General features: G+C 37.9%; 1 protein-coding gene across 2 annotated transcripts in view; it reads left to right on the top strand.

Moving 5' to 3' along the window:
* Positions 1-17,599, top strand: part of MetRS (methionyl-tRNA synthetase 1) — a 162,697-nt gene that overhangs the window by 65,699 nt on the left and 79,399 nt on the right. For both annotated transcript variants that reach the window (XM_090381706.1, XM_090381705.1), the window contains exon 8: positions 4,927-5,033. In XM_090381706.1, the coding sequence (XP_090237832.1) occupies positions 4,927-5,033 (107 nt within the window). The remainder of the gene's footprint in view (positions 1-4,926; positions 5,034-17,599) is intronic.

Below are 17,599 nucleotides of genomic sequence, written 5' to 3'. Positions count from 1 at the left end.
TGTGGTTAACGTTTTATTGTATTGATTTACCAAATTGGTAAACAGTGTCGGGTCCACTTCACAATAAGTGGAGGTATCAGATACAACTGAATCTAACTTATTAATATAATCATGTTTATCTAGTATTACCACTGTATCTCCTTTATCTGCCCTCTGTATAATAATGTCCTTATTTTCTCGAAGTTCTCGTAAAGCTGAACTGTCATGTGTATTCAATTTAGGAAGTCGCGTTTCTTTTATGTTATTCACTACTTGGTTAACTTGTTGAATAAATACATCTTTTTGTGGAACACTACGAAGTCCAAATTCAATATCAATTACGCATTGTTTTTTTGGCAGCTTTCGAGGTGGTAAATTATAATTTAATCCTTTGGATAAAAGTGAAATCTGGTCCTGCAATAGTGTACACGAGGAAAGATTTGTAACCTGTTGATATGTCGGTTCGTTGGATACTGGGTGAGGGGGTGTTCGTGAACTAGCCGACATATTCTGTTCGTGAACTAGCCGACATAGATTTGCGACGGGAAGCACAAGCCTCAGAAATAAAAAACAGACACGTTAATAAGTTGCAAACATGGAATAGTTCAAGACACGTTCATGCGAATTCTAACACATTGTCGCGAGCTTGCGACCAAGTTCACACGAGTTGGGTGACATCCCCCCCACAGACACATAACGCTCTACCACAGAATATGTCGGCTAGTTCACGAACACCCCCTCACCCAGTATCCAACGAACCGACATATCAACAGGTTACAAATCTTTCCTCGTGTACACTATCGCAGGACCAGATTTCACTTTTATCCAAAGGATTAAATTATAATTTACCACCTCGAAAGCTGCCAAAAAAACAATGCGTAATTGATATTGAATTTGGACTTCGTAGTGTTCCACAAAAAGATGTATTTATTCAACAAGTTAACCAAGTAGTGAATAACATAAAAGAAACGCGACTTCCTAAATTGAATACACATGACAGTTCAGCTTTACGAGAACTTCGAGAAAATAAGGACATTATTATACAGAGGGCAGATAAAGGAGATACAGTGGTAATACTAGATAAACATGATTATATTAATAAGTTAGATTCAGTTGTATCTGATACCTCCACTTATTGTGAAGTGGACCCGACACTGTTTACCAATTTGGTAAATCAATACAATAAAACGTTAACCACATATCGTAAAAACGACTACATTACTATGGTTCAGTTGAAGGAATTGAAGTCCAGAACATACAATATTCCTGCACTTTTTGGTCAGGTAAAATTACACAAGACTGGGTTTCCTATTCGACCTATTGTTTCCTACAGGAACTCGGCATTTTCAGCCTTAGCCACACATGTATATAACATTATAAAACCTTTTAGACAGGTTATACAATTTGGGATTAAGAATTACGATACATTATTTAATAATCTTAAAGACTGTAGACTCGGCGACAATGACAATTTATTCTCATTAGATGTTACCTCATTATATACGAATGTAAACGTTGAATACACATTAGATATTATTTGGGATATGTTAAATAAAAACTCGACACCGATTAATTATACGAAGCTGCCTATAAAGGAGATTTTTCACTTGATTAAACTATTAGTCGAGGCTAACTACATCACCTTTCGAGACAAGGTGTACAAACAAATTTTTGGATTACCAATGGGTTTGAGCCTGAGTGGCTTAATGTCAGAGATCTATCTCTCAACGATTGAACAGATACATTTGACACCTTTTCGTCCCCGTATCACATACTATGGGAGGTATTTAGACGATGTTCTAGTTATTACCGATAGTAGTACTATCCAAGACATTTTACATTCGTTTAATAATATTCATTCTAGACTCAAATTTACATTGGAAAGGGAAGATACGGATACTAAGTCATTAAACTTTCTAAATTTCACGCTTACCCGGGACTCGAACAAAATACAATTTAGCATCTATCGAAAACCCACAAACACCGGTATGCTTCTACATTATAATAGCTACCACCCGTTCACCTACAAAAGATCGATTATCTTTAATCAATTTCTAAATGCCTATAAATATTCAACGACGGATTCTGCTTTAGACTCAGAAATACAAATATTAACTAGCAGATTCTTGAACAGGGGTTATCCCATTAACACAATAAATCGAATTAGGGTACAAGCTAAGGATAGGATACAAAATACTGCACCAATCAACAATAGTAATATCAAAAAATACTTTATTTCTGTCCCATATGTTGAACAGTGGCACAAACAGCTTAACAGATTCTTTAAAGATACCGAATTTAAAATTATAGCTAGGCCTATACGGAAGTTACACACTATACTGAACAATCGCTCGGTTCTTTCGGCGTTCGTAACACAAATTAATGATCTGGTATACAACATTTCTTGCGGTGATTGCGACTCGTCTTATCAGGGTTCGACGCGGTTTTCTCTTAATATCCGTGTAAATCAACACGAAGCCTCAGTTCGTGCTTCTCGTTCAGCAGCGTCAGAATTAGCCTTTCATGCCATTAACGAAAAACATACTTTTTTATTTAACGAGGCCAAAATACTTAACGTTCAACGTAATTATACGCGACTATTAATTGCAGAAACCGTTGAAATTAAATTACACGAGAATTCTGTTAATGTTCGGCGGCCATATTTGATCTCCGATGCGTGGACCTTTACGCGCATGCGCGAAGACACATAATCACTATTTAAGTTGCAGGTTTAGCCTGATTCGGTAATTTTCATTCCTGTGATCACGACAGCCGGTCGAAAAGCTTTGTCAGCTTCAGGAAGGAAAATCGTTTTGAATATTTTCGTTAGATTCTTTTAATTGCGTTAATTTGAATTTTAATTGTTTTGAATTGATTTTGAATTGTGTTAAATTGATTATTTAATTATTTATAATTTTACTTTAATTATTTATTTTTTACTTTAATGTACCGGTAAGTTGTCGATTTTTTCGTTTTTTCCGTTTTAATTTCTGGAGGGTATCATACGGAAGTGTTCCACGTACTATATTGAGGTAAACTCCTCTTATTAATTTACTAATATCATTATCAACGTAGAACATATTGAGTATTACAGCTCTGATTCATACTATCTGTTTTAAATTTTATAACAAAAAAAAAAAAAAAAAAATGTCAGTGAACAGAAATATCAATTAGTTATTATGTACATATTACAGTATTAATTAAGCTAAGCATGTAAGCAGAAATTTATTTTTATTTTGCTAACTTGTGGAAAATATTTCTTTTGATTTTCACATATTTAATTTTGTTATTTAGCAAGGCAAAAAATGTAAATTTGTGCTTTATAGCATGTGGATAATATTCCTCTTATTTTCGCTTATTAGAATTCCCATTTAATAGGATTAAAATTCAATTTGCAAATGTGATCAAATGACCAGTGCTTACCACATATTGTATGATGAATGGTATTTTATTATGGAGGGTCCATCATAAAGTGATTTGATCATACAGTGAACCAATCATAAAGTGGGGGTCCACTATACACTATACTAATTCAAGTTCAGACACTATCACATTTGGAAAACAAAATCTAAAACCTTAAAACTTGTGTTTTTAGCTTTAGGCCTACTCTGGTCCCAGTGATAATATCAATATATTGTAGCAGTGATGAATTGATTTCTTGTTACAGACAGCACATATTTGTGTCTATTCCTCCACCAGTGCATTTGCCACTTCACCTGCAGAGGAGATGCATATTGGCCATCCCCTAATTCAGAGTTCCAATTCATCCCAATTCATGTTATATCTGATCAAATTAGACTCTTGGCCAGACAAGCAAGTTGTTGGACTTCATTATCCCCATACCAGGTTTTTGCATGCTCCCTGTATGGGATGGATATATTATCATGTTGGAGGGCCCACATCTCTAGAATTTCCAGTGAGTGGGTACCATGGAATTGTAAAAGATATCAGCATATGAATTAGTATTGATGGTAGTAAGGGGTTGAACTATGAAAAACATACCCACACCATATCCTCTTTCCTCAGAATTTCATTGTGGGTACACTGTGGTGGTAGATGATATGTTTTTCAGGCATTCACCCAGGCAATGCTGCAGCACATTGATTCCACTTAATTACCTGATCTGAAGTCTGTAATGCAACTTTTTGTTCCTTAACACTTGTTTATGCTGTTCATAATGTGTTAGCCACCACTGCAAACAATGGATGGTATTTTATTGTTGTGATGTTGGGCTTGTGAGCAATAGCTCTGCCATAAAAACCCAAGCTGTGCAGCATGCTATAGACTGGATGCACTTACAGACATTCCCATGGATATTCATAGTTCCAGCAATATACCAGGATCTCTCTTTCTCCCTCTCTGCTTTTGCTACTTTCTTCAGGAATGACAGATTCTTATCTGTTAATTTTTTGGCCTGTTTGACCATTTATGCACACTTACAGTGCCCTCATTCTTCCTTTCACTAGATCAGTTGACTTTATGAGATTGAAATGTGTGGCCATTACATGTAGTAACAAATTTCTGATATGGCATCTGGCAGTTTGAAATATTGTAAGCACCTTGACGTGACTAATTCTGCTTGTTTGTGATATTTCTGCCATTTCCTATTCACTTTAAAATCTGTTCCTGCTTTGCACACGTCTTGTGTTCACTATGTTGGGAAGTGTGTGCGTGTGTGTGTTATTTATTTTTTATTTTTTCTCCCCTTCCTAATTAGATTAAACCAGACAGAAGAAGAAATAGATGCTGCAGTAAAATCAGAATTAGTATATAGGAAATAGCAGAAATATCACAAACAAGCACTAATTCTGCTTGTTTGTAATATTTCTGCTATTTTTCAGTACACTTTTAAATCTGTTCCTGGATTGCAGACATCTTGTGTTCACTATGTTGAGAAGTATGTGTGTGTGTTATTTATTTTTTGTTTATCCTTCCCTTCCTAATTAGATTAAACCAGATAGAAGTGTAACAGAAGAAGAAATAGATGCTGCAGTAAAATCATGGCTCTCTGGACGTAGCAATTTGCCTCCTCTTCACCCTGTGCAACATCCAGTGTAAGATATATATCAGAATTTATCATGTATGCCATAAAAGTACATATGCTATAAATTTACCATACGTATACATATCATATACAACTTGTGATTTTAATTAATTATATGAGGGGCATTTGAAAACTTTGCTGCCCGAATGTGAAAAGTTTATTTGAGGATTCTATAACACGTTACTTTTCAACATAGTCATTACAGTGCATTGATTCCAGCTGTAAGGAAAGTTTTCTCTTGGGCCTTCAGAAATGCATCCACTGCAGCAGTGATATCACTGTCAATAGGAAATAGGTGAAATTCCCATGATGCTAGATCTTGTGAATATAGGGTATGGTCCAAGATTTCAAACTGCACTCGTGCAGTGCAGCCATGGCAATAACAGACTTCTGTTTTCCTGGTGGAAAAACACTCCTTTGCTGAGTTTCAGTTTTTGTCTTTGATGTTTCACAAAAAATGCCTCACAGGGTGTTTGCTTAATCCACTATTACCCAGCATTCCACCAGCATCCCCAAAAACCAATGCAATCATCTCACATCAGTTTTTTTGGGATGCTGGTGGAGTGTTGTTAGTGGATTAAGCAGAACAAGAAGGAATCAACTTGGCTTTCTTTCATGGGATAGAAGAGCTGTGTTTCTACTGTTTGGACTGCTCCTTTGTCTCCACTGTTTGGACTGCAGCTTTGTCTCTGGCCAAAAATGGCCCCATGTCTCATCTATGGGCACAAATCTTAGCATTAGCATTAGTAGAGGCATATGATGCAAGAAAGCAAGCTTATTCAGCATCAGCCAAAAAAAAAAAAACCCTCTCCCATTTCACCCCTCCGTTCGTTCGAAATACCTGTCCAGTTGAGCTTTAAATTTGTTTAGGCTATCAACTTCAACAACAAGTGATGGAAGTCGGTTCCACCAACCAACCACCCGCTGGCCAAAGGCAAATTTTCGCACATCTATCCGACATCCGTCCTTCCTCAATTTGAATTTATGCCCTCTGAGGTGATTATTCTGAGAAAGATGAAGAATCCCATTGGCATTGAGCATGCTCAAACCATTCAAAGCCTTATACACCTCTATCAGATCACCTCGCCGGTGCCTAGTCTCCAGACTCTGTAATTTGCAAAACTTAAGCCTTTCTTCGTAAGAGCAACCCTTTGTTCCATTTACTAATCTTGTTGCCCTTCTCTGTACCCGTTCCAGCAGCTCTACATCCTTCTTGAAATGAGGCCTCCAGACCTGTATACAGTACTCAAGATGTGGCCTAACCATTGCCTTATACAAGGGAATAATCACCTCCTTATCCCTGCTAGAAAAATTCCTGTATATCATTGACAAGACACCATGAGCTACTCTTGCAGCTCGTCTGCACTGCTCAGAGAACTTCATATCTGCCTGCACAATTACCCCCAGGTCCTTTTCATTCTCCACTACTGTCAGTGTAGTACCGCAGAGTTGATACATTGCTCTGGGGTTACTGTTACCCATATGTAGTACTTTACATTTGTCAATGTTAAACTTCATTTGCCACCTCTCAGCCCATCTGTTCAACCTTTCCAGATCCTGTTGCAGCAGCATAGCGTCAGTAGTGTCCTTAACGACCCTGCCAACCTTTGTATCATCTGCAAACTTAGACATTAAACTTGATATCCCATCATCAATATCATTCATAAACACCGAAAACAACAATGGACCCAACACTGAACCTTGAGGAACTCCACTAATAACATTAGTCCACGTTGAGCAGTGTCCATTGATTACCACTCTCTGTCTTCTGCCACTCAACCATCCCCTTATCCATAGCAGCAATTTGCCTCCAATGCCACACTGCTCCAATTTGTGCAGCAGTCTTCCATGTGCAACAGTATCAAAAGCCTTTCTAAGATCCAAATATATAATATCAAAGTTATTCCCTGCATCCAGTTCTTTTGTGACTACATCATAGTATCCAATCAAATTGGTCAGGCAAGACCTGCCCTTAACAAAACCATGCTGCGTCTGAGCTATAACGGAATTCTTGTCTAGATGATCCTGCAGTGCTTCTTTAACCAGTGCCTCCATTAATTTACCTGGAACAGAAGTTAAACTAACAGGTCTATAATTACTTGTGTCAGCCTTTGATCCTCCTTTGTGAATTGGGGTTACATTTGCACATCTCCAGTCTATGGGTACCTCCCCTGAGTCCAAAGAAGCTCTCATAATTATGGCTAGGGGTTTGCATACTTCCTTTGCTGCCTCCTTTAATATAACTGGATAGATCCCATCCACCCCAGGTGCCTTTTTTATGTTTATCCTCAACAATCTCTCCTCCACTTTCCTCTCAGTTATTACAAAATCATCCAGCTCACTGCCAATGTTTACTTTACCTACATCATTCTCCTTCCTGAATAACTCCTCATGCGTGAATGTAGATGCAAAATACTCGTTTAGATTGTTAGCCACCTGAGCAGGATCCTCAACTGTTGAACCATCAATATCCAGTGGACCAATCTGATTCATCCCTTTCCTTCTCGAGTTCAAGTATGTAAAGAACTCCTTTCTGTTTTTCTTTGCATCCTTTGCCAAGGATTTTTCGTAGTCTGCCTTTGCCTGCCTAATCTCCTTTGTGACTTGGTTACAGACCAACTTATATCTATCATAGGCTTCCATGTCACCCATTAATTTGTATGTATCCCATGCATTTTTCTTCTCTGCCACATGTCTCATTAGTTCATCTGACAACCATTTAGGCCTAAACCTTGAACAATATTTCTTAGTTGGTATGTAAAGCCTGGTAGCCACCAAGATTAGTTCCTTGAATGCTTCCCATTTTGAGTTTGCTGTTGGTAACATCATCAGTTGGTCCCACTGTATAGAATTTAAATACTGTCTCAGACCATCATAGTCGCCTTTACGAAAACAAAAACCCTTCCCTTTACCTCTGATGGTAGTTACCTCCTTGAGTAAATCCCACTTCAACACACTGTGATCACTGCCACCTAGTGGTTCATTTATCTGCAGGTTCTTAATGCATGAAGAATCACTAGTGATAATCAGATCAAGAGTATTGCTCCCTCTTGTTGCCTCACGAACATGCTGATGTAGAAAACAATCATCCAATAAATCCACAAAAGCCTTGCTAGTGTGCGAGTGACCAACCCACAAATTCCAGTCAATATCTGGGAAATTAAAATCCCCCATTATAAGACTCTCTGATTTACTGGCCCACTCTATTTCCCTGTACAGTTCCTTATTATACTCATCAGAGTCATTAGGCCTATAGCACACTCCTACTCTCAATTTTGATTTCCCTATGCTTATGTCACACCAAACTGACTCGACACTGCCCTGTCCAGCGATGTCAACTGGCTTCACTTCCTTTGACTTTATGTGTTTCTTAATTAATAGCATAACCCCTCCTCCCCTCCTGTCCTGTCTATCCTTTCTATATACATTGTATTCCCCAAATTCCAGTTCCGCATTACTTATATCTGTGTGACACCACGTCTCTGATATCCCAACAATATCTGCCTTTGATGTTTTGAGCAATACCTCAAATTCATCAAATTTATTTACCAAACTCCTAGCATTGGTGTACACGCAGGTATACATGCACCTGTTTCTATTCTTAGCTACCCTAACACAACCCATGTGTTTACTTGTAACGCAATGACTACCAGCAGTCTCTGAAATATCCTGCATCTTGTTTTTCAGACTTCTGCTCATTTGAATAGAAGCAGTGCAAGAATCACTTCCACCTCTGCCAGTGGCTACTGTTAATCTATTAGTCCTTGTATCCCCCCCAACTAGCAGTTTTCCGACCCACCTAACACTGCCTCGACAGCATCAGCAAAAATTCTTGCACCCTTTCTATTTAAGTGTATCCCATCCCTGTAGAAGCAATCTCTCCTGTTAACAAGTACAGTCCAGGCTGAAAAAAATTCTACCCCTTGAGCCTTGCACAATCCCTCCAGGGCCGAATTGATCGACAAGGCTCTCATCATATACTCCCTCCTATCGTGTCTGGGCAGAATTGCAGACACTTTCAAGTTCAACCCTAATTCACGGCTTTTTTTCAACAGTGACCTGTACTTGCTAAGTAATTCCGCCGGTCTCCTACTCTTAATATCATTAGTGCCAACGTGTACAACTATATCACCTTTTGTGCCCTTAAAAGATGATATCCGCTCTACAACGTCATCAACCTTTGCCCCTGGCAGACATACCCTGGTCCTATTCCACCTATCCTTTTTACAAAGCATGTTCCCCGTTTCCCTGACAATAGAGTCACCAACAACTACTAGTTCCTCTGGGACCAGCGCATTCTGCCTAGGGGGCTGCCCCTGTGTTGCCTGATGACCAAGTGCAAGCTCTGGCGTTGATGTGGGCAGCTGAGAGCTTGATGGGCCCCTCAATTTATTTCCTTCGAGGGCATCCACCCTGTCCTTCAAGGTCTCATAAAGGCCCATAACAACGCTGAGTTGTCGCCTGATTTCCTTGCACTCCTTACATCGTGCACACACAAAGACATCCCCCTTGGCAGTATCATGTCCTGTACCCGACTGCTCCGCAAACATCAAGCAAACAGTGCATTTTAATAGACTGTGATTCAGAGGGCAACTGCCCCCCTCAGTTCTCCCCTGAACCACAGCACTCCCATTAGCTTGAGCCTTTTGCTTTGCTGCTCTGGTCAGAGTCATGATTCCAATTTAATTCAATAAAATTTAAAACAAAAATTAAATCCTTAAGTTATATCCCAAAACAGTTATGTTATATATATATATATATTTTTTTTTTTCGGTATCTAGTGTTCCCTTTATACAACTTCCGTATCACGTGTACCACTATAGTTATGTATTACTTATTTGTTACGATTAAGTCGTTATATATATATAGAGTTAAAAATACAATTTAACTGACAATAAAGTTTATCAAGATTAATAGATTTACTGATTAATTGACAATATTATATTATGCAGTATACTACACTAAGCTTATGCTATCGTGTAAAAATGGCGGGAATTCACGAACGGTATTTCTACGGACTCGTAAGTATTGATTAGCTTCGAAATCTCGCTATCTCAATTTAGAATAAACTAAGGATCCTGACTAGATCTATAATCTACTTATAGAAGATAATTTGATATAACAATTGGTTAATAAATCGACTAAATTTGGTTAAAAGACCTCTCGTTCAATTTGTGACACGTGGATTTGATACCGTTACCGATACTAAGTAATATCTACGAAATCTCTGTCTAATTTAAACTTTAAACTAAGTATCGTAACTAGGAATATAAAGCTACTCTAGAAAATAAGTTAATATGACAATTTAAACTAATAAAGCAGAAAATAAATCAGGAAAAACTTCTCTGTTTGAAGAGCTTTAAGGAGCAATGTCTGCACAGGCTAAACTCGCACCCAGACTCGAAGGAAGGAATCTTGGAAGGAAATTTGCTGGATCTGCTTGAAAACGATGCAAATGCTCACTTGACTTGACAGCTCTTATGCATTTTTGATCTGCTGTCAACAACTCTGGGAGCCATTTTTGTGCTGGTGCCTTTTTCATAGTAAGAACATCTTTTATTATATGCTACACATATTCAGATGAGATGCCAAGATGCTGACAATGTACTGAACTGTCATTCATTGATCACTTGTCACCAGATCATGTACACTGTTAACAACTTGTGGAGTGATGGATGTTGCAGGTCTTTCGGGCTCTCCCACCCTCATTTAATTTATGCTGCCCACTTCTTAATAATGGAATAGGAAGGGGCATCCTTCCCAGTGTTATAACCATATCCTCATGAATTGCTTTTGGCATTAGGCCCTTTTTTCCCAAAACTATTGGGTGACTTCACAGTGACTGATTTTTGTCCATCTTTTGTCATTCATTCAATTTATTGTGTTGATTTCAGGACCTGTAATTTAAAAAAAATGTTATTGAAACTGCATGAAACTTGGTGAGTGATTATTTAAAGTGTTATTCATGAAGTACAGAAATTAACACTATGCCACTGCCCTTTTATACTCCCCTCATATTATTATAATGACTTACCTAATTCTCTCATTTCCAAAATGTTTTCCATAATGTGAGTGCATTATTTACACAGTGGTTTATTGCCATCAGAATGAATTTTTAAAATTTAAATCCTTATATATATACACACACACACACACACACACACACACACACACACACACACACACACACACACACACACACACACACACACACACACCCCGATCAGCCAAAACATTATGACCAGCAAGTCGTTATGCAAATCAAAGCAGCTGCAGGTGAACTAGAGAGAGAGAGTCTTTATTGCAACTAAATGAATACAATGTACATATATAGATTTAGATGAAGTTGCAATTGTCCCGTCACAGCCATGGGCGTTGGCCGTGACTGGATGTGTGCGTGGGTCAGGACACGGTATAAAACACCTGATACTGAGCTCCATTAATCAGTGTTACTCTTGTTCTTCAGATAGGAAAGGCAGCTGACTTAAGCGAGTTTGACAACTCTAAAAGGCCAAATCGTAATGGCCAGATGACTGGGTCAGGGCATAGCTGGTGGGGTGCTCACGGTCAGGTGTGGTTAGTACCTACTGAACCGACCGGGCTAGCCGGGTGGGTAAAGTGCCTGCCTGGCAACCCAAAGGTCGCGGGTTCGATTCCCGCCTCGGGCTTGGATCAAAGTACTGCAAAAACCTTGGGAGGTGCATTATGGCCACATGTAGTATAGTATCTTATGTAGGACGGCACCTGAACGTCAATTCATCACAGAAGCCTATGTGCCAACAACTACCAAAAAAAAAAAAAAAAAAAAATACCTACTGAAAGTGGTTCAAAGAGGGGGAACCCATGAACCGCCGGCAAGGTGTTTGACGACCACGGCTCATCGATGTTCGAGGTGAGCGAAGGCTCTCCCGGATGGTACGTGGCAACAGAAGGGCAAACTGTGGTGCAACTCACTGGTAATTGGAATGCTGGTGATGGGAGTAATGTGTCACAACACACAATACATTGAACCCTGCTGAAAATGGGGCTGCGTAGCCACAGGCCACTCTGAGTGCCCATGCTAACCATGGTTCACAGGCGACAGCTCCTACAATGGGCACACGAGCATTGAAACTGGACCTTGAGTGATTTGAAGATGGTCGTCTGGTCTGATGAATCACATTTCCTGTTGCACCATGTGGACAGCAAGGTATGTGTGCATCGTTTACCTGGGAAAGTGATGGTGCCTGGATGCACCATGGGATGAAAACAAGCCGGTGGCAGCAGTGTCATGCTTTGGGTGATGTTCTGCTAGGATACCCTGGGTTCAGTCATCCATGTGCCGGGCACTCTGATGTCTACCACCTACCTAAACATCATTGCTGACCAGGTACACCGTTTCATGGTACCAGTCTTCCCCTCTGGTGGTGCTGTCTTTCAGCCAGCAGGATAATGTGCCATGCCACACTGCCCGGATTGTTTGAGACTGGTTCGAGGAACATGAGGTAGACTTCCAGGTATTGCTCTGGCCTCCAAATTCCTCAGACATCAGTCCCATTGAGCATCTGTGGTTTGTGTTGGAACAGTAACTCTGATCTGCAGTGTCTCAACCATGGACCTTACAGGAGTTAAAGGATCTGCTGGTTACGTGTTGGTACTTGTAGCATCCATGCCTCGCTGGGTATGAGCTGTTTTGACTGCACGCATGGAGGATCAACATCATATTAGGTAGGTGGTCATAATGTTTTGGCTCATCAGTGTGTATATATATTTTTTTATTATTATTTATTCACTTATTAAAATAAGTTTCCAACAAAGCAAAGTAAAACCTCAATCATCTTGTTCTACAGATCCTTAGGTTTCACTAAAATGTTGTTCAGTTCATGACATCTTATTCATTTCTGCTTGAAATTAGTGGTAAAATATAACTCTAATAGTATTACTTGTTATATTATTAGATTATTAAGATCATACAGTTACATTAACATATAGGTTAGTGCAAGCGCATCAGATTTATTTGTAGCCATCTAACAAAGTAGTTAAATTGGCATTGTTTTAATTATATCTCATATTGTGAATACCTTCACAATGAGTCGCCATGATATTGCACAATATCGAGTAATTAATGCTTCACCAGTGGAGAAGACTAATGTCACTTATTCTCAGTGGATACCACCACACAGATGGAACCTTTCAAGGCTTATGGGCCTCTCTTCGGTGGGTGGGCAGTTACCCTGGTGTTGCAATAGTGACAACCCAGTTACAAGTATAACTCCACAATACGAGACATGCCTGATGGTGTACAATAGTATAGACTAATAGCATTTAAGGGCAAAAGCTACATGATAGTATGACTAACATATAGGTTAGTGCAAGTGCATCAGATTTATTCATAGCCATCTACAAAAGCAATTAAATTGGCATAATTTTAATCATATCTCATATTGTGAACATCTTCACGAGTTGTCATGATATTGTACTACCTCGAATAAGTAGTTCACCAGTGGTTCACCAGTGGTTCACCAATAAGTAGTTCACCAGTGGAAAAGACTAATGTTAGTTATCCTTGGCGGATACCACTACCCAGACAGCACCATTTTATGCAAACGTTTTATCATGGCAGCTCGTTGTGAAGGTATTCACAATATAAGATATAATTAAAATGATGCCAATTTAACTACTTTGGTAGATGGCTATAAATAAATAATTACAGTCTAAAATATTAGTCTTGTAGTTAAACATTAGTAATCAATAGAATCAATTGTTTGTGCAGTGTTAAAAAGCCTAAACTTAGAGAAGTTCACTGTTGGAATTTCTGAGTTGAATTTCTTAGTGGAGTTTCTGGAGTTTAATAACACCACCTATATAAGGCATGTTAGCTTTCTTAATTATAATATCTTGTAGTATATGGATGTAAAGTTCTTTTACTTTGAAGTTCCTGTAGGCAGATATAGGTTTAACAGCTTGGTTTTTAATAATACTTAATGACAATCAGTTATCAATAATGTGTCAGTATCTTCAAAACTTGATATAGTTAGTGTTGATAATTATTTGAAATTACTATCCAGTTACTGTTATCTGCTTTCTGTATAATATCTTTAAAATGTAACATAAGTTGGAGTGAAGAAATTACATTTCATTTCATTACTCCAGTACAAAAAATGTAATTTACATTTTAAATACTGATTAAACATTATACTTAAATGAAACTGTATGGACTAATAACATTTAAAGGCAAAAGCCTCAAGCTGCTTGGTAGTATGATCTCATTCAAGAATGAGCTAAAAACATATCACTCTTTCCTGGCAACATTGTTAAATTAGTATCTTTTCTCATGCAAGATAAACATTTAAAATTTACTTTGATATATGCAAACAAATTTTATTTTTTTTATGTTTTTCATAGCTTGCTGTGAAACAAATTAAACCTGCTAAACGAGGTAGCAGTATCTTCATGCTCTCCAGTTTTATTAGCTTTTCATCAATGAATGTATAAACAACCTATTGTTTTGGGCATAAGTATTAAAATGTTCTCTTCTACATGCGAAAAATACAATTCTGTGGCAGGGCACAAAATACAATTCTATCTCATGTGACAAGCTCCATCAGTTTGATAATGTCAGAGTAAGGGATAGCATATGGGAGTAAGCTTATTGATGGAATTTAATTGAACTGGTGAAATTATTTTACCATACAAAAAATGAAATTCACATTTTAAGTATGTTTAATTACAGCAAATGAAACATTATGATATATATGAATTTCAAACTTGGCTAGAATACTGCTGTCCTTCCTATTCTTTTTCTAATATGGTATGAATTAAAAAGAAAGTAGATTCTGCACCAACATTTGTGCACATATTTGAGAAAGCATTCTGTGAATTTAAGATACTCCTCTACAAGAGAAAGTTTTAACCTTGGCCAGGACATTGTAATCATAATTTGCAGTTGCCAGTGTGAAAGGACAGGACTCTTATACTCTAAATGAAACCAGTGTACTTTGCATGACGATATAGCTGTTTCACCATTTTTATTTGTTTGGAGAGGTATGGGTTCTGGTCCCTTTATAGACTGGAGGAATTTCTAAAGGCTTATTGATGGAATTTAATTGAACTGGTCAAATTACTTTACCATACAAAAAATGTAATTCACATTTTAAGTATGTTTAATTACAGCAAATGAAACATTATGATATACACTGAGTGATCACTGAATTATGACCACCTACCTAATACTTTATAGGTCCTCCTTTTGCCCTCAGTACAGCAGCTATCCGACATGGCATTGATTCAACAAGATGTCGGAAGCATTTGGGAGGTATGGCCAACCAAGCTGTGTGTAATGTGGCCAGCAATGCAGGTATGGAGGTGATTGGTGTATCCAGATGCCTGATATGCTTTTCCATATTGTCCCACAAGTGCTCTATGGGATTGATATCGGGGGAGTTCGGAGGCCAATCAATATGCTGGAAGTCAGAACTATGTTCCTCAAGGGCGCCTCCGTAGCCAGGTGGGAAGGAGCAGCAGTGCGTAGCACACGCTTCTTGATTAGACCGGGGTTCGAGCCCGTCACCACCGAATACGGAGGATGCGGAAAGGTCATTCAGGGAATGACCACCGCATATCCCGGAGCAATATGGCCTTAGTTGCTAATGCTCCTAAAAACCAAATAACAAATAACATGTTCCTCAAACCATTCCTGCACAACGAGTGCCCAATGGCTCCTTGCATTGTCATCTTGGAAGACACCATCGCCATTCGGAAAAAGTGAAACATAGCGGGGTGTACACAGTGAGCAAGCAGATGACAATAGCGGAGATCAGTGATATGTTGTTCCACATGCACCAGGGGGTCCAAGTTCCTGCCAGTGAAACATGCTCCACACCATATAACCGCCTGCACTTTTGATACCATGCATGATTGATCAAGAGCCTCATGTTGTTGATGCCAAATCCTTACACGACCATCCACGGTGTGGAGTAAATATGGTCATGGTCATCTTATTCTTTTTGTCTTTCCTTATTTCTTCTAACATATTATTTTTACACTTATATATATATATATATATGTCTATAATGAATGTTGCTGAAGGTGAGCATGGGAACTGCAGAACCTTTGTTTGGAAGAAATGAGATTTTCTACTGAATTTTAGAAGAAATTTGAATAAGTTTTCTTCTTCCCACTGGATAATCATAATCAATTAGTACTTTACCATTTTGAGGCTTTGTTGATAAATGCAGTGTGCAGTTAAACTTAGAAGAGAATGCGAAATCTCCAGAAATCCAACAATAATGATAATCAGAAGAGTCCCGAGAATTAGCCTTCATCTTGCAAGGACAGAATGTAATTTTTCACTACCATTGCATAATTCTACTTTACTTTTTTATTTAGGCTATTATAATATATTAATAGTAAATGTATTATAAATATATTCATAATTCTTGATAACCATGTGACAGCATTGCAAGATTTCCAAAATAATGATCAGTATAGCACATATATTTATTTTTCAAATTATATTAAAATTGTTTCTTTAAGGTTTGCTAAGGTGATGAAACCATTTAGAGAGGCAGGGATCTACAAAAGCTTGAGTAACCTTTATTGTAAAAAGAAGCAGGTATATAATATCCTTTCTTGAGAAGTAACCAGGAGTTAAATATTCTGTTTATACTCCAGCATGACCATTAGGTTGGAGTAGTTTTCAACATCATTTTGACAATGAATACAATCATCAGTGGTATTTAGCATCAAGGGGGCTTGAATCACTCAATTCAAACAGATGTACTACTGTGCTGACCATTCAGGCAACCAAAACATGCATCCATTTGGAGAGTGGACTCGGTAGTGAATAAAGGATGTTATTTTGCAGCTACGAATAAGTTATTCAAATTGCTGAAAGCACAGTATATTGCTGTATTATGTAACACTTTCTTTCACCTTATAAAAGTGAATGCAATATTCTTGCTGAATGTTATTGAATAAGCTGTCACAATGTTTGATGCCATGTTTTTTTTCTAACAAATCATGATGTCACTTTTCAGGTTATGTGAATTCTGAATAATTTAATATATAGATGTGTTATGGCATCAGGCATTTGTGAATTGTGCACCATCCTTCTTTGAAGACCAGCCATTACATGAATACTTTGACATGATTTGGAGTGATGAGTCAAACCCATCACTTGTTGGATTTCAATGCTTCTTTTGTTTCAGCAAAGTTGTATTATTTGTTTCACATACTTTGTGAAGTTTCATCAAAGATAGCCCTACATCCTGCAACTGGAAGCATGCAATAACCTTACCTAACCTATTGGAATCCTAAAGGTTTTGCTTGTAATTTGCAGGTGTTTAAACTTGCAGGTTGAAAAAAAAAAAAAAAAAAAAAAAGGAAAAAATTCACTATCTATTTGAGTTTTAAAGTCGTTGTTAAGTAATTTAGCAGCATGCTAGTGTACAAAGGATGTCAAATAATAAAAAATCTATTAGTTTGTTGAATGTATTTGAAAGCTCCTCTTGAATCAGATAATAAAGAAAATAGATCGTATTTATCTTATTTGTGACATATATACCCTTTGAATTACATAAGTTCAAAGTGTTTTTT

The sequence above is a fragment of the Mastigoproctus giganteus genome, chromosome 9 (genome assembly GCF_048544385.1).
Source record: "Mastigoproctus giganteus isolate SK-2022 chromosome 9, ASM4854438v1, whole genome shotgun sequence".
Classification (NCBI taxonomy): Eukaryota; Metazoa; Arthropoda; class Arachnida; order Uropygi; family Thelyphonidae; genus Mastigoproctus; species Mastigoproctus giganteus.
Note: the sequence above shows the minus strand (reverse complement) of the source record. Positions and strands in the feature narration are given on the sequence as shown.